Source organism: Misgurnus anguillicaudatus, chromosome 21, assembly GCF_027580225.2.
Source record: "Misgurnus anguillicaudatus chromosome 21, ASM2758022v2, whole genome shotgun sequence".
NCBI lineage: Eukaryota > Metazoa > Chordata > Actinopteri > Cypriniformes > Cobitidae > Misgurnus > Misgurnus anguillicaudatus.
This window is the reverse complement of record NC_073357.2, coordinates 7204849-7222607: the sequence shown is the minus strand read 5'-3', so window position 1 is coordinate 7222607 and position 17759 is coordinate 7204849. Positions and strand designations below refer to the sequence as shown.

The 17759-nt window shown below is 37.3% G+C and overlaps 1 protein-coding gene across 1 annotated transcript in view; it reads right to left on the bottom strand.

The window, feature by feature from the left end:
* Nucleotides 1–17742, bottom strand: part of dagla (diacylglycerol lipase, alpha) — a 73649-nt gene extending 55907 nt beyond the window's left edge. The window contains exon 1 of the mRNA XM_055183023.2: nucleotides 17650–17742. Coding sequence (XP_055038998.2) covers nucleotides 17650–17717 — 68 coding nt within the window. The 5' untranslated portion in view covers nucleotides 17718–17742. The remainder of the gene's footprint in view (nucleotides 1–17649) is intronic.
* Nucleotides 17743–17759: the final 17 nt, after the last annotated feature.

Below are 17759 nucleotides of genomic sequence, written 5' to 3'. Positions count from 1 at the left end.
TAATTTCTTCTCAACTGAAAAAAGAAAGACATAAACATCTTAGATGACATGGGGGTGTCCTCCTTACCATATTTGGAAGATTAGCTCCCAACAGGAGTTAATATAGGACTTACTACCTTATCAATATAAACCCACATCTGATCCAGACAATGCAGATGACCAAGCTGATTGATCAACTTTGCCAGCGCAGCTTGAGCAGAACTTAACAGATTGGTAGGGATATTAAAACATAAACCCATATCTGCATCATTGTAGACTTTGAGATTTGTAACTGTGCAGATTGTTCACATGTACTACTAACACACAATTATGCTGCGTACACACCAAATGCAAAACATCGCGTTCCTTGCTCTAGATTACTCGAGGGATTTAAGTTCGTGTCATGCACATTTTTCGCTTGAGTTAAATATTTGCAACTTGCGCAAAGACGCGTTTGAGGCGAATAGCGCATGTTTTCGTGGCAATCGCACCGCCCAGCGGGAGTTTGTGTCTTTGCATTTACTTTGTATGTAATCTACTCACCCAAATCGTTGAATTCGTGTTGAAAGAATATTGAAAGGAATGTAAAATCATGAAAAGGAAAATAGGGTCTGACTGACATACACAATAACCTTAATACACACATAACCAATCAGAGTTTATTTTCCATGGTTCCTAAGGGTAAAATTTTACTATTACACAGAGTTTAGCCCAAAAACAGTGCACAAAGCGGAAATAAGCCTATTATGCATCTAATCATAACTACGCCGCCAGTCATGTTGCCGATCATGTGTGACACTGTGCCGCTTAATTTATTCTACATCTGGGAATAAATACACACACACTTTCAACACATAAACACACACACACACAAACTGCAGGTGGAGTTGGAAGACGTTGAAAGGACCAGTGGGCGGCTGTGAAAGTGAAACATGATGAGGATGCTGGGAAAAGAGGACTTGCATGAAAATTAGGAGTGAAAACACAGGACAGCAAGAGTGAGTGAAGGAGAAAAAGGAATAGAGGGAGGAAAAGAGAGAGAGGGAAATGAGGAAAAGGAATGGAGAGAAGAAATGAAAAGGGAATGAGGAAAGAGTGAGGAAGAGGAAGGAAGGAAACAAAGAAAGAATTGGGAGCAGTAGATGTAGGAGAGGCAGAGGAGAGTGGGTGTGTGTAGCACATGGTTCTCAATCTAAAAAAAGAATGAGAGCGGTTAAAGCCAATCTCTGAGTCTGGATAGAGAAAGATGAAGGAGAAATGAGAGATGGGGAGAACGCAGACATTTAATCTGCAGGTTAAAGCTGGGGATGGCTCGATACCAATGGCGATCCTGCAACCCTTGATACACTACTCCGATAACATCTTTTCCGTCTCTCTCTTAGCTGTTAATAAAACATTTGCCTGCATGTCATTTGTTTAACCCTAGACAACTAAAAATATAATGCTTACGCTATGAAACTAGTAATCTACTCTCATAAAGGAAGAGATACATAGCCAACAACAGGCTATTAAATATAAACAAATTTTGCTATTTATCCAAAATGGCAGACTGCGGGAACATAACAGCTCTTGCTTAACACCAATTTTGTTTATATTGCCCAGTGTGTCTAAACACAATCCAAATAATTTAAACAGGCTCATGTGGTTTGGGAAAAAAAATTTTAGGCCTCTGCATCGTTACACTAAAAACAGGGGAAACACAAACAGGATTTGTGACAGACGTGTTTACACTATGTGACTCAATTCCAATTTTTATGACCCACGAGCATGCAAGCAGGAAAAAGTGCATAGATTACGATATTCGCAGATCGGTTTTAGGTTTGGAAATAAATCTGATATGAATCAGATACATGCATTCGCACCTGCAATGCAGACAGACAGATCGGATATTAATTTGTGCTCATTTTAGCAGTATGGTTGGGCATCAATTAAAGTGCCGAATCAAAAATAAAAATAAAATTGATAAGTTGACTTGTCCTTTGGCCATTAGTTTCAATTTTTTTACTAACAACATAACTCACATAATTACGGAGCCCCTAAGGTGACATGGAGCAAAAATTAAATGAAGTTTAGTTTCATGTGCTCACGTGAAACTTTCATGTGCTCACGTGAAACTTTCATGTGCTCACGTGAAACTTTCATGTGCTCACGTGAAACTTTCATGTGCTCACGTGAAACTTTCATGTGCTCACGTGAAACTTTCATGTGCTCACGTGAAACTTTCATGTGCTCACGTGAAACTTTCATGTGCTCACGTGAAACTTTCATGTGCTCACGCGAAACCTTTGCGCGCTCACCTGAAACTATCATGCGGTCACGTGAAACTATCGCGCGCTCACGTGAAAGCGAAAGTTTCACGTGCGCGCGCGATAGTTTCACGTGACCACGCGATAATTTCAAGTGAGCACGCGAAACTAAACTTTAAAAAAAAAATCTGCACATGAAGGTTTTGCGTGAGCACATGAAAGTTTCACATGAGCACGGGAAGGTTTCGCGTGGGCACATGAAGCTGAACTTTCGATTTTTTTACTCTAATGTCACCTTAGGGGCTCGGTACATAATTATTTGTTATTTACATTATATTATTTAGTTTTGGAAGTTTATAATTTACCATGCAGCTGCTTCACAGAAAGTTATAAAACATTTTAGAACTTCACCGTAAAATCTTTTAACCGTCAATAATAATCACAATTACAATATCAAGGTAAATAATTGGTCATTTTTATCTAGGGCTGTCACGATTATGAAATTTGGCTGACGGTTAATTGTTTAATAAATTGTGGCGATTATGACTATTAATTGCCTGTTTATTGTGTTGAGATTTAATTCTCATAAATTTTTTTGTTTGTGAAATAATTTTAACAGATTGTTGTGATTATTTAAATTAAATATTTTGCAAGGTTTATCTGACAGAAAATATTTATACACAACACATTTTTAAAAGTAATCTGATACAGTCTTGTTTTTACAGGCGCTGCAGCTCCCCCTTGTGTTTTTAGAGAGATGTGCAATCATTGCGGTGATCTGAAATAATCACGATGAGGTCAAACAATTGCAATAAGACGATTATTTATTAATTTTGACAGGCCTATTTTTATCGTAACCATGCAGCCCTATAAAGTGGTATGTATTTAAGTATTGTATAATCATTTGTCTGTGTCCATTGCATATCATGACGCTTTACAAGTGTTTAGTGTAAATGCAGATATCGGATATGAGTCGCTTTTAAAAGATAATTAAATTAAAAAAAATCGGATATAGTCAACAAATCGGAAGATCTGCAATGTAAATCCAGCCTTAGTTTCATTTCAAAGTACTGCAAATTATGGTGACTGAAAACCCAGCAGACATCCCTTTATATGCTTTTATGGTGAAATTGCTTGTTTTTCTATTCAATGTTTATTTTAACAAAGCACGGTCACTTTACTTAAGCAAAGACTTGCCATCCCTGAAACTTACTAACACAGTTAACGTATGACTTTCAGATTAAAGAGCAACTATTGTCCGATTCACATTTTTTCATTTCCTTTGGTGTGTAGATGTGTATTAGTACATGTTAACGATATCCAAAAAAATACAAACCCCAAAGTAAACGATGAAGTAAGTTATCATCTCCAGCGTAAATCTCTTTTCTTGGACTACAACAAAAACACGGATTGTAGGCAACAGTTTCCTGGGATTGGTGATGTAGACAAGACCAACTTTATCATAATTCCTCCCACTTCGGACTGTAAGTTAAAGGCAGAGTGCGCAATGTTTGAAAGCCAGTGTTGATATTTGAAATCACCAAAAGAATCACGCCCCTACCCCAATAGAATCTGGACCTTCTTCTGATAGACCCCCCCCACACATACGGAACCCAGGCAATGATGTCGGTTACTAGACACGCCCCTTACTGCTAATTGGTTAAAAGTGTGTTTTTCCCAAAACGTTTTTCAGAAATTGTGTACTCCGCCTTTAACCCTTGTTAGCAATGCATTGTGAGCGAATCTTTCAAACATGGTAACGAGCGTCACATTTCTGGCTGACGTCAGAGGTATTCGGGCCAATTACAATGAACAGATTAGCTGGCCAATGGGAGACACACAGTTTTTCAAATCCATGCATTTCAGGAAAATAGAGAAATCTGGATGTACAAATATGTACGGTATGTGAAAAAAATGTGTTTAAAATTTTTTTCAACCAACCACGCGAACACATTTTATTATACCAAATACACAAAATAACGTTGTTGTTTTTGCAATGAAATAGGTGCACTTTGAAACAATATACACTACAAGTCCATCTTAAGTTCAAAATAAACTACATTCAATCAGTCATTACGTGCATGATAAGAAAGTCTCCATCTAAAGCAACAGATAGCAAGGATCGTCTATTAACACAACCCTAATCATCCCCTAAATTTGTAGTTTGCATTCACATCTTAATTTTTTTTTCTTTTGAGAGGTGATTTAAATATTTGTGATTTGAAACAGGTAAAAAATTGACCGCCCTTCAACCCCCTGGTTGGTCACGTGACTACAAACTATAAATTCATAGTAATAGCAGTGCCACATCTTGTTATATTCATTATCTTTGACAGTACTCACGCGTCCAGTATATTGGACTGATTCCGCTGCTAAATAGATCTATAGTTCATCCTAAAAATGCTGTTATCATTTACTCCTGCGCCATTCTGAGCACATTTTCTATGAAAACAGGGAAACTCCAGCTAGGATGCTCTTTAAACTGTTAAGCGTCGCCGTCCCGAATACGGGACACCTAAGTTTGCATTAATATTGTTGATGTAAATTTTAATCTATCACTACAAACTATATATCGTTGGAAAGGTCTAAGCCTCCAGAATAGACATTTCAACAGTGTTTTATACAATAAATTATATAGGGAGAGTAATTGATTCATTTATGAAGAGAGTGTGCCTCAAAAAATTTATTTTCTGCTAAATGTCACTGTCCCACCAGCAGGATGACTAAATTTACTTCAATGTTTGCATATGAATTCTTATCTAATCATGACAAACTGTATATTGTTTGAAAGCTCCAAGAGTGTAGATTTAACTCAATAGGGTGGGGTGACGCTTAAAAGGTTAATATACCAATATCAGTGGTATTGGCTGATAATCAATGACGTACAGTAAATCAAGCCATTACAACAAATCACAGTAGCCAAACTCCAGTCCTGGAGGACCACCACCCTAAAGACTTTATCCTAAATCAGACATCTAAACTAGTTAATAAAGTAGCTTAAGGTTTATTTGAGAATGACAGGCAAGTATGTCAAAAGCAGTAAACTACAAGACAGTGGCCCTTAATTAAATCTGCATTCTCATCCATTCGTTGAAAACGGAAACACAGCCACAGACAGGAGTAAACAATTATTGATATACAGGGTAAAGAAATATGGGTAACAACACATGGAAACACATTTAGTGTTTGGCCTTGGAGTGCATTAAATGAAGTGTTGACTTCATAATGGAAAAGCAGGATTATGTATTGGCATGCTGAGGAATGAGCTGGGGTGGAACGACAAAAAAACAGCAGGAACCCAGCATGGGGAGAAATAAATAGGGCATGACAGGGAGAAAAAAGTGTTGAGCGTGTGGCAGACAGAATGAGAGAGAGAGAGAGAGACCTGGTTTTTGCATCAATACTGAAATCGCCATAGGACTCAAAATTTGCCTTTGCGACACTTCACATAAAAGATGATGTACTTCTCACGATCTTTCAGTTTATTGCTTTATGAACACATGCCAGGTACTCACCTGTACAGGTACAGGTATAACAACTGCGTGGCGTTTGGCAAATAGATGCATTAAAGGCGGAGTCCACGATGTTTGGAAAACGCGTTGGAAAAGGAGATGGGCCGACTACCAAAACACACTTATAGCCAATCAAATCAAATGCCGGTTTGCGTATGTGTGGGGCGGGTCTATCAACAGAAGGTCCAGATTCTATTGGGGTAGGGGCGTGTTTGTTTAGGTGATTTCAAATATCAACATTGGCTTTCAAACATCATGGACTCCGCCTTTAAGTGTGCATCATTGTAGTCTATATCCAAACACTTGAAAATAGATATTCCATGTCATATGATGGTCTTATTATTAAAATGAATGATATGCTAGTATTGTGAAATTGTTCGTTCATAACACTTTGTCACGGTCATACAATAAACAAATGAGAAGCAAAAAGTTTATTTTGTTACATAGTACCAATTCTGATGGTGACTATGATGGCAGTTCATGTGAAGACGGCTCTGTTTAATATCAATTAGGTCACACCGCTGAGCCTAACACAGGTTTATATTTGGCAAATGCGCTCCCAGAATAGTTCACTGAGCTTGCATGAGATTTCAGGGAGCATTTAAATAAAATGTTTCTGGGTCAAATTATTTTGGCCAAAACAAATAAATGGCCCTGTTTAGGACCAAATGAAACTTTCACGACAATGCAGCAAGGATCAACGAGTAACCTCCTGTTAGGTCTGCACCAATGTGGGCTATTATACAGAAGTGCACTTTTTTACATAAAAAGCTTTTAAAATGCAACTGATGAGATGTTGTACGTAACAATGACACTGCATGTGAATTGCATGTGGCAAGCCCCCATTTTGCCTTTACGCAAAGAGAATCAACTATTTCTGGAAGCTTTATGAAGAAGTTTAATTCTGGATGACACATTCGTGACGATCACATCCAAGAAAACGTCAATCCCTGGACTGATTCATAAGTGAATCATTTTATTCCTTGAGAAAAGGCTAAGCAGGAATGGAAGATGCTGCACCAATAGAAAACTAAAAATTCTGACCCATTGTAATAAATGTTGGATGATAATAAGCTTGAATGCATTACTTAACCCTTGTGGGTTGTTCCAATTCACTACCCTTTTGGGTTGTTTGTGTACAAAAAAGCCCACTAAATTAAACGGCTGTAAAAATGTATCAGATTAATTTGTTTCCTTTTTTTCCTAAATCTGTTCATCAAAACTACCAAATGTTTACAAAATTTCCATGTTTTTAACTCTTTAATTGCCAAGTTCATAAGTGGTGTCACTGATTTGGGGGAAAAAAACAAAAATTGACCGATTTTCAATATAAAAAGTGATTGTGGACTAGATTTTTTTATTTTTGTCTTGGGAATGCCAACGATTGGTAAAAACATTGGCTTTGATGCATTTTTGGGTTTTGTGCAGCATCAGTTTAAATTTTTTTTCTACCTCATTTACGGTTTTTGACCTATTGATTTCCATTAGGGAAAAATAATAAAAACTAGGGATGCACCGATAGGATTTGTTTGGGCCGATACCGATGCCGATTTAAACAGACAACTTCTGGCCGATACCGATGCCGATACCGATATTAAACACTTGTATGCAATACTATACAGTTGGTCTATTAGCTAGTTTATTTCTGCATCAAATTATTTTTACTGAACATGGATTGGATCTAATTAACATTCAACGGACCAACATAATAAGAGAGGCACAAATTAAGCTAAAACAAATATAATAAGACAGCATGACAACCTTCAAAGGTGGTTTTTGCTATTCAGCATTTATTTGATAAACAACATTAACTCATTTTTTACATATAATGGATTTCTTTATGTAGTTAATTAATAAACAATCAGTATCGGCCTTTCTCGTGCTATTGCCGATATGCCGATGGTTTCAAATCCATCAAAAATCGGCCGATAAATATCGGTGGCCGATACATCGGTGCATCACTAATAAAAACTGATGCTGCACAAATTGCATCAAAGCCAATGTTTGTACCAATTTTTGACAATCCCAAAACTGTGAAAAGGTTTTTAAAAAATCCAGTCCGCAATCACTTTTTATATTACTAATCTGTAATTTTGTGGGGTTTTTTCATCAAATCAATGACACCATTTATGAACTTGGCAATTAAAATCATGGAAATGTTGTACGCATTTGGTGGTTTTGATCAGTGCTGAGGGCGATTAACAGATTTATGAAAAAAAATTGGAAAAAATATTAATCTGATACATTTTTACAGCCGTTTAATTTAGTGGCTTTTTTTGTACACGAACAACCCGAAAGGGTAGTAAATTTGCCCACGGTATATTGATGAGTTTTTGGAAAAATTCAAAGCATTTTCTCAAAATATGTGTCAATATAAGATTTGTCACCAAAAATTATTCCATTTGCTGAAACACAGAGAAAGTTGTGGCCAAATTAAGACATAAAAAAACAAAAATGGCCAAAAATAACCCATAAGGGTTAAAAACATGTGCCTGAAGTTCTCTAAACTGTTGGAATCGAATGGGATAGGATAGATTCGTGGAAACTCAAAATCAAGTAATTTCTATCATCCGAATCTTTCATAAAAATATTAAATACTTGCATTACATATTTGTTTATGGCTAACATCAAACCCTCTCATAGTCTTTGTCTACACCCCTCCAACCACCCGGCTTGATTCTGGTATGTGTACAGTATACAGTTACGCTCCCTTATTACAATCCAGTATATAAAATCAATTTACACACTACACTAAATGATTTTCATTCAAATAAAATACCTCCAATTCTCATGCTCTAAGTTATAATGCCTTAGTAGGGCTGGAAAATAATTCAATATCATTATATTTCGTAGTATATTTTTACAATAACGGTGATATGGTTTCTAAACACATTTCCGTTATTTGGAAAACATTAGTGTCCCGTCGCCGTTCAAATGTCACTTTTAAAAACATGTGCTAAATGCGTGTCAAGGCGCTTCTTCCTAGCACGCTCCCGTTGCGTCTTTCGTAGCTAAGCAACCGTGTGCCGCGCTCTCCGGGACAGCGAGAAAAACGGAATGCATAATCGGATTTAAACTGCTACCTCACGCCACATAATATAATTGTCATCATGCAATCAAATTAATCTGTTTGGGACTTTGGAGTGTAGTCCCAGAGAAGAGCTGTCACTAAGAAGTACGAGAAGGAGGGGCGGGTTAGTTCGCATTAAGCCACAGCTCCCAATGGTGACACCATATTGGGAGGAAGACCAGGAGATGTAATGTGACACAAACTGAACTACGGATGAGAAAAATAGGCTTAAGCCATCAGGTGCCCAGGTTAAAAAAGGGGAAAGATGAAAAACGTGCAAAATACGTGTCATTATAAGTATAATATGTATTTGATGTAGTACTGTATCTAATATATCATTATGTAGCTTGCTATGCAATGACAAATAGAGCTTTAATATACATTTTTTTGTCCGTATATTGGCGATAGAATTTTTGGCTATATCGTCCAGCCCTATGCCTTATGTGATGAGTATAATGTTTAGATATCCCATACACTCATACGAAATTGTAGACCACCATATTGGTTATTGACCAATACAATGTACAGTACTGTGCAAAATCTTAGGCCACCACCACTAGACTTGGTGTTTTAATGTCCATCCATATTTATTTTTCAATCTTTTTTATTAAGATAAATACAAAAACAATATGAACAAAAAATATAAAATTAATATTTCAGGACTAAATGTCTTCAAATGTAGGCATTGTTGGTGTTTAGTTTCTTTAAAATTAGAAATTAGGATTTAATTTTATTTAGGTTTAAGAGATCCTGCAGTTTCCTGCTACTGCTCAAGTGGAAGGGGAGTTTACCCTAAAAACTTGACACATCACTTTACATTTTATACAGTTTTTAATACTACATACACATTTACTCTATTTTCTGGTTGTATTCTATTAAAGAGACTGAGAAACAATTATATGATCACTATAACATTGCAAAAACAACTCTAATTCTGGCATGGTGGCCTAAGAAGACTTTTGCACAGTACTGTATGTTAATAACATTATATGCTAACTTTTCTAATAGGTTTATTTTTGTCTGTTTTACCAAAACCCACTACCAGAAGAAAGATTTAGGAATCAAGATGGTTATAAAGTGTTTTGAAGATGTACACATCCCTCAAAAATCTATTACAGAAGCTATTACAGTTTCAAACAATACAGGCTCTATATTTCTGCAGGCCACAATCTCTTGATGTACTTTTTTCATGACAGATGCCAGGATGTTGACGGTACAACGTCCCTCTTGTTCAGTTTTGGGATCGTATCTGCCTGTATCTGTGAAGCAAAGTTTGCATGGACATCACATCCACACATCGCTCCTCTGTGCTATCAATGTTTCATCAAAAGCACAATGAAGCTAACCTGCAATCAACAATTTATCTACAAATGTTGAACTTGGCATTATTTATTAAACACATGTTGCACAGAAACGTCATAAATCTATTCACACTGTGTACACTAATCATAAAACTACTATTACAACAAATTTTGTACGTATTTCAATGCAAAGTACTATGGATGAATGTTTTCTGAATAATTTACACAAAAATGTGTTTTGTACATGTTTCATTAATAAAGGTTTAACTACAAAGCCATTGTTCTTTGTCTCCTTGTATCTGTTCATTAGCTTGTTAGCATGTACCCAGAATGCATTTAATGTAAGATCCACAATGTCCAAACTAAATTTCTTAAATTTGTTAAAAATATCTCCTTCCAGGGGTTTAAATGTAGAAAATGCAGTGGTTTTCGAATTATTCTTTTAAAAAAAATAGCCTACAGCAAAATGGCTATCGCCATGTAAACAAACTTGAAACTGTCATGGTCCTGTCAGCCCTGTATGTATTTTATGTGTTTCATGTGACAGGATCATGGCAGCCCACTGTTGTCTTGTTTTGTGTGGAGAGTCATGTGGTCTGTGTATGTTTTGTGTACCGCATGCTCTCCTGTCTTTAGTCTTAACCTTACCCTCTTGTTTCCTTGTTAAGTCTTGATTAGTTAATTCCCTTCACCTGTTTGTCATTGTTCCCTAGTTTAGTTTTCCCTATTTAAAGCCATTGTCTCTTACGTCTTGTGCCGGTTCATTGTGTATCGTGAGATACTGTCGCGTGTGCCTTGTTTGTCCAAGTCATGATTATTTTCTAGTTATTGTCATTATTTGCCCCCTCGAGGGTATTTATGTTTATTAAACGTCTTTAAGTTACGAGCTGTCTGCGATTGGGTTCTATCCACCACCACACCCTGACAGAAACACTAAGTGGGAGCGAACGAAAAATATTAATATCTTCTTTGTTTAATTTTACATGCTTGACTGTAAACAACAGACGGATCTATCAAGACTGTCTGAATTTAACATTATTTTACAAATAACTAAAGCTGACTTGACACCTTATTATCTGTGCAAAGTTACGAGCTTAACCCTCAAACGGTTCTTGGGGTCTATATGACCCCAAATGACTTTTAATTGGTTAAAAAAGGGTTCCCATTACCTCAAGAGATATAAAACTTTGTGACTTTTCCTAAATAATCTATCTTAGTTTACATACACAAAAAACTGGGCTTGATTCGGTTGTTCTAAAGGTATGTAAAAAAATATTAATCTGTCCCTGGGGTCAATATGACCCCAATTGAAAGTAAATGGGAAATGCACATTTTTGTAATTTTTTTCCATTTGCCAAAAAATAAATATCAATAAATCCAGCATAAATCTGAAAATTTTGAAACAGAAATGAAGGCCTGGTACTTGTGCACAAATGCAATGCAAAAAAACATGCTCACACAAACACACTCACACAAACACACACACACACACACAAGTATGACTACCACAGAGAGCATTTGTATGAAATCAAATGCTTAAAAAACTATTAAAAAAATACTATTTGAAATAATATTTATTTTTTATGTCCTTTCTAATAAATTCACAAAATGACTCAATAAAGTAGTGATTTGAGCAGTTGTCTACATCCAGTAAAACAAATGGGTCTGCTGGTCAAAATGATTTAATTCCTAAACAGTATTTCTTTTATGTTTTTTTTTTCAACACCTAACACCTATATCAAATTCTAAAAACTTGAAATTGAAATTTGATATTTTTCAGGCAAGCCAATGGTGTAGTTGAGGAATTTAGTGGTAAACAGGTACAAAAGTACTTAAAATCTCTCAAAACACAGATTTATTGTATAGATGAGAAGTAAACAAAAAACTGATATATTATTTTCATTATTGAAAATGTATATTTTTCTTACAATTATGCCTTCAATTTTGGGGTCATATAGACCCCAAGGGCCAGAAGTGTAAAAAAAAAGAGGAGCGTTTGAGAGTTAATTTAACAACACTTCACAAAAACGAAGCTAATGCTGCTTTTTGCTGTTAAACAGCCATCTGCGGTTAACTTATCCGGTTCATTTTCCACAAAGCACCGCATATAAAAAATATTCTCAGTTTCGTTTAATTCCCGTGTCGGTCTCATTAAGCTCTGTATTAACAAAATAAATTAGGATATAACAGGATCTCTCATGATTCTGTGACACGGGGCACTTCTAAACAACACATGAGCCAGTGGACAAAAACAGACGATAAAATACTAAATACTTAAATAAGTCTGTGATCTGAATTGCCAAAACTATCAGAAATACATACAAATGAACTGTCAGGTATATTTTTACATGTAAAAAAAGTACAGATGAAATGAAAAAGTATTAAATAAATGTGCATTCTGTAGTTGTAGCTGTAGTTGAAAAATTCAACTAGTCCTTAATTTGTATATATAAAATGATATATGACAATTATCAAAGGCAGCCCACTAACATTTGGACAATATATAAAATATTATAGAGTACACTTGGCTTATGTAATCTTTCTAAAAGGAAAGCACTTTCTAGCTGAATTGTGTCATTTTAGAATTTCATTTTAAAGGGGTCCTATTATGCCTCTATAATTTTTTACTCGTGTTAATATTTAATGTTGCTGTTTGAGCATAAAAAATGTCTGCAGCAAGTTACAAAGCTTAAAGTCAACTAATCCAAAGGGAAATATTCTCCTTTTTATGAACTACAACAAATGGCTTAAAGGGGACATTTCACAAGACTGTTTTAAAATGTAAAATAGATATTGGGTGTCCCCAGAGTACGTTCTAGCTCGAAATACCAGATAGATAATTTATTTTAGCATGCTAAAATTGCCACTTTGTGCAAAAATGTGCCCTAGTCTCTGCAATAAATGGCAGTGCCGTGGTTGGATAGTGCAGATTAAGGGTCGGTATTATCCCCTTCTGACATCACAAGGGGAGCCAAATTTCAATTACCTAATTTTTCACATACTTGCAGAGAATGGTTTACCTTGGGTTGATCTGTTTCACATTTTCTAGGTTGATAGCAGCACTGGGGACCCAATTATAGTCAGATTTTCATTCTATGTCCCCTTTAATGGGACTACAAAATGCTATACATTGTAAGATCACAATTTTGCTCAAATAATACGCTTGAAAATGTGGTTCTTCTGGTTAATGTGTTTGTTGAACTAAATGCAAAACAGACACCACTGTTACTGTTTACACCTGAGAAGTTGAAGCCTGCAGTTATGGTAAGAGGCGGGACATTTGACACACATTCAAGCAGGTGACCAATCACAACTCACTGGGCCAGCTTGACCAATGAGAGCATTTCAAAAGAACTCTGGACATGACAGAGCACTGCAAACAAAATGGAAAGAGAGGTTCTGCAACAATGTCAAACATGTGAAATGTGATCAAACAAGCATAAAAACCTATTCTACTACACCCCAAAAACAAAATCTAGACTTCATAAAATGGCCCCTATAACAAATAATACACAAATTAGAGACAAACTGTAAAAAAAAGTTGGTCCAACTTAACTGGTTGCCTTAAAAATTTTCCTATCTCTGTAAAGGAACAGGATGTACACAGCAATTCACCTCTGTAAGCATTTTACAAGTCTGGCTATTGCGCTGATTTGAGAAAGTACTTACAATCCCTTTATATGAACTGTATCCAACAAAGGACAACTTTGATTGGATGGTTGTTTGTGACCCGAGCGAACAATAAAGGCTATAAGTGTGTTCAGTCATGTCCCAGTATTGAAAATTTAAATATTTAAATATCTTTCAGTGCATTTACATGCGCAGTCGTATGCCAATTACAGTTAATAAACGTAAAACACTTTTCTTATCTGGAAAAGCCCATAAACGCCTTAGGTTTGAGATTTTTGCTCATACCACAATCCTGCGTTGCATGTAAGTACCTTAACCGGCTTTCTCGCAGTTTTGTTTATGTGCGCATGTCTCCGTGTGTAAAAGATAAACATCACAACCAGAAATAAAGGGGGTCGCACACCAGGCAAGAAATGGTGTGCCGCAGCGCATTATGTCGCGCATTGTATCTAAAAATTAAACACATTATTTTCTAGGAATGTACACACACCGGTGGCGTCTGACTGCGGCTGTCCGCTTTGACTCTGGATGTTCCTCAAATCCCTGCCATGCCAAAGAGCGCCACTCACATAGTTTAACATTAAATAACATCGTATTTGTCCCATATCATTAACGATAAACATAGGCTGACAATGCATATTTTGCAACTGGAAGTAGTCTGACTAAGCTCGCGCTATTGAATGTGCATGTCCGATGTGCCATACCTGCGAGTTGTTTTACACGCAATGCGACGCGGACAAGAGTAGCTACAAGGCAAAATGAAATTTTAAACTGTAAATACTTTAAAACACATGCAAATAATAAACTTTCGGCATGAAGATGCAATGTCCGCGATAGACATACACGCTGCTTGATGGGGATGTAAAGACGTGTCGTGCATAAGGACTGGAGTGAGCACTCATAAAAAAATACCACATACCTCTCTGTAAAGGCAGAGAGAGAAATCCAAATTTTCAGGTCGGACATGAGCGTCGGGTTGTTAAAATGCTCGCGCTGCATAGAAGTGGTCTCAAATTACATCCGCATTCAGGACTGCTATCTCTGCAAATTTAGCAAGTACTGATCGAGTCATTTAATGCGATGATCGACCGAAACCGATTTACAGCGGGAGCATCCCTAGTCACAATACATGCTATTTGAGGTTATTGTTATGCATTCATATTTGAATTTTGGACGTGCTTTTTTGGTTTTAATTTCGCTAGTATAGTAAATATGCTCAAAATATTTGTCTCTTGTCTATTATTTGGACTACTTTTAATATGATTGTGCAATTTTTGGAGCTTCAACATTCTTCGAGTGAACTATTTCTTTAATCTCAGAGGGCTTTCACACTGGCAGTTCAGGGCAAAACAGGGCATAGTTTGCATGAAAAACCTGTATTGTGAAAGCTGTCATGCGGAGCTGGAAGCACACCAGGGTACTTGCTCTTGCACCTGCACGTTGGTTATGACTTGAGATTAATGCAAGTGAAACGAGGTTTGATAGAATCGAGTGAGTGCCGGGAACATTCACACTCAAGGGGGGGTCGCACACCAAATGCGCAGCTCAGCGCCGCGTTGCGTCTAGGACAACTCGGATGTATCTTAAACAGGAAGTGCACATTAAATAGCGCGAGCTTCGTCAGATAGCGTCTACTTCAAAATGCAAAATATACGTTAGCAGCCAATGTTAATAGTTATTGATTTGGGACAAATATGATGTTATTTAATGTTAAACTATGTGAGTGGCGCTCTGTGGCGCAACAGGGATTTGAGCTTCCTGAGTCGTAACTGGACGGTCACCTGTTGGCGCCGGTGTGCATATACTCTTAGAAAACAATGTGTTTGATTTTTTTAGAATGGCGCGGCGCTGCCCCCTTCAGGCCCAGACCGCAGCAAACAAACTCAGTGTAAAAATGCTCTTATGGCGCTTTTCCATTGCATAGTACCCCACGGTTTAGTTTAGTTTGGGTCAGCTCACCTCACTTTGGCGTGGTTAGCTTTCCATCGAGTTTGGTATCACTTCGCAGTGGGAGGGATTATAGGCGTGTCATTATATTTGCGCTGCCTATTGCTGTGACATCATACAAGTGAGAGCGTTGTTGTAAATTCCCTTTTTTTTTCAGTCCCCCACAAAATTAAAATTGGCCACCACAAATAGATGTTTGCTGATCGTGATTATCACTACCTCTGTATCACATGACAGTTTCAGTGGCGTCAGTAGTTGACGCACTCCGCTGAGCCTCATTAAAGTTGCTTTTAAGCATATATAATGCTGGCGTCCTCGTCGCGAATGTTCCGCCACAAACTGCAAGTTTGGAAAAAAATTGGTATGTTGTCCCTGATTCTCAACCTGTGGATGTTTTTCATCACTAAAAGGGAGTTTGGGAACTTATAGCAGAGCACAGATGACAACATGTTTGCTCGAGCACAAGCTAGCACTAAAGGTAAAGCTAATCTTTATATTATAGCGATGATGCGTAGTGACGATTCTCTCAGACCAATCAGTGATCTACTGTGTTTTCGCGTCACGTTTGGTATCAGCTCGGGTCGCTTGGAACCCCAACTGAGGTGGTACGAAAAAAAGTCAGGTACTACATACTGCATCCAATGGAAAAGCTCCCAAAAGTAAGCTGACCCGACCCAAACCAAACCGTGGGGTACTATGCACTGGAAAAGCGCCATTAGTCTAGCAATCTAGGCCCTGTCCCAAATGGTACACTCAGAACTTGTGGACTTCCTCAGAGTCCATACTTTGATGACATCATGTAGTGCAGACCTTAGGGACCCTTGTCGCGAGTCCACGAGGGTGCACCAGAATCGTATTTTGGGACAGACTTGAGCGTCATGCCGAAAATAAGAAGAGAAGTTGCCCATCAGTGTGAACTATTCCTATCCGTTGTTTGATTGCTCTTTCTCAAGAACTTCTAGGTTGGTAAAGTGCAGCAGTGCTGGCTTCGCCAAAGACCGCATCAAGGGTGCAAAAATGGCGCTGATGAGCACACTTCATAGCGTAAAAATGACAGATGGGACACCCTATGGACTAAGCGGGCACGCGCAATTTAAGGCCAAGAGACCAAAAGTCCACATGAAGTGTGCCATTTGGGACATGGCCCTACAAGGTTAATTAGGGCCTTGGGTGTTGGTACACCCGACAAACACTGCAGTCTCAACTAACATTTCTATCATAATGTAGTGCATTTGCAGGTGACACAGAACATTGGAAATCTTTTCAAATATAGCTCAAAGGTTCAGACATATGACACATCAAAAACTTTTTCTCCAGCCACAGAAAGCTCCGCACAGTAATTAACATTAATGCATTTCCTTTCGCAACGAGTGGCATTTGCTGAGGAGAAACATCTAGCATTGAAGACTAAACCACAATCTCTTCATTAAGAGCTTTACGCCCTGAATTACAACATACTTCCTTTCACAATAACGTCATACTGTATGTGCATAGGAAATTTATCCTTAGTGAGAGAGAGTCATACTAGGAAGCAAACGGACATCCTAACCCTAACCTAACCCTAACCCTGCATCTAAATTAAATATTCAAAGTGGCGAACAAACACTTAAGCATGTACCAGAAATAATGGGTGTGTGCTTGTATGCCTTAAGGCGTACAAAAAGCTTTCATAAACTGACTGTTATTCCATTCAGCTCATAACAAAGATGACCGTAAATCAAAAAAATAATCAAAAATGTACCAGTTTCTGCTAAATCACCACAGGTTCTCGGTTCAAAAGAATAAAAAATACAATGTTTGTACCATGGTACATGTATAGTGCATATGTCATATGTTTTTTTTTATAACAGACTGTTTACATATACTTTGACTACGGTACTATCAACGTACTGTTGTACATGTTCTTACTTAAATGGTTCAACTGCAATAAAACTCATATTTAAGTATTAGTCACCTCAACATACCATAACACTACCATGGCATCGTGTCCAAACAACCTTGTGTACCTCAACGAATACCATTGCACTGCCATGGTACGGCGTTCATCAGTACTTTCCAGTCAGTGCATAACTAC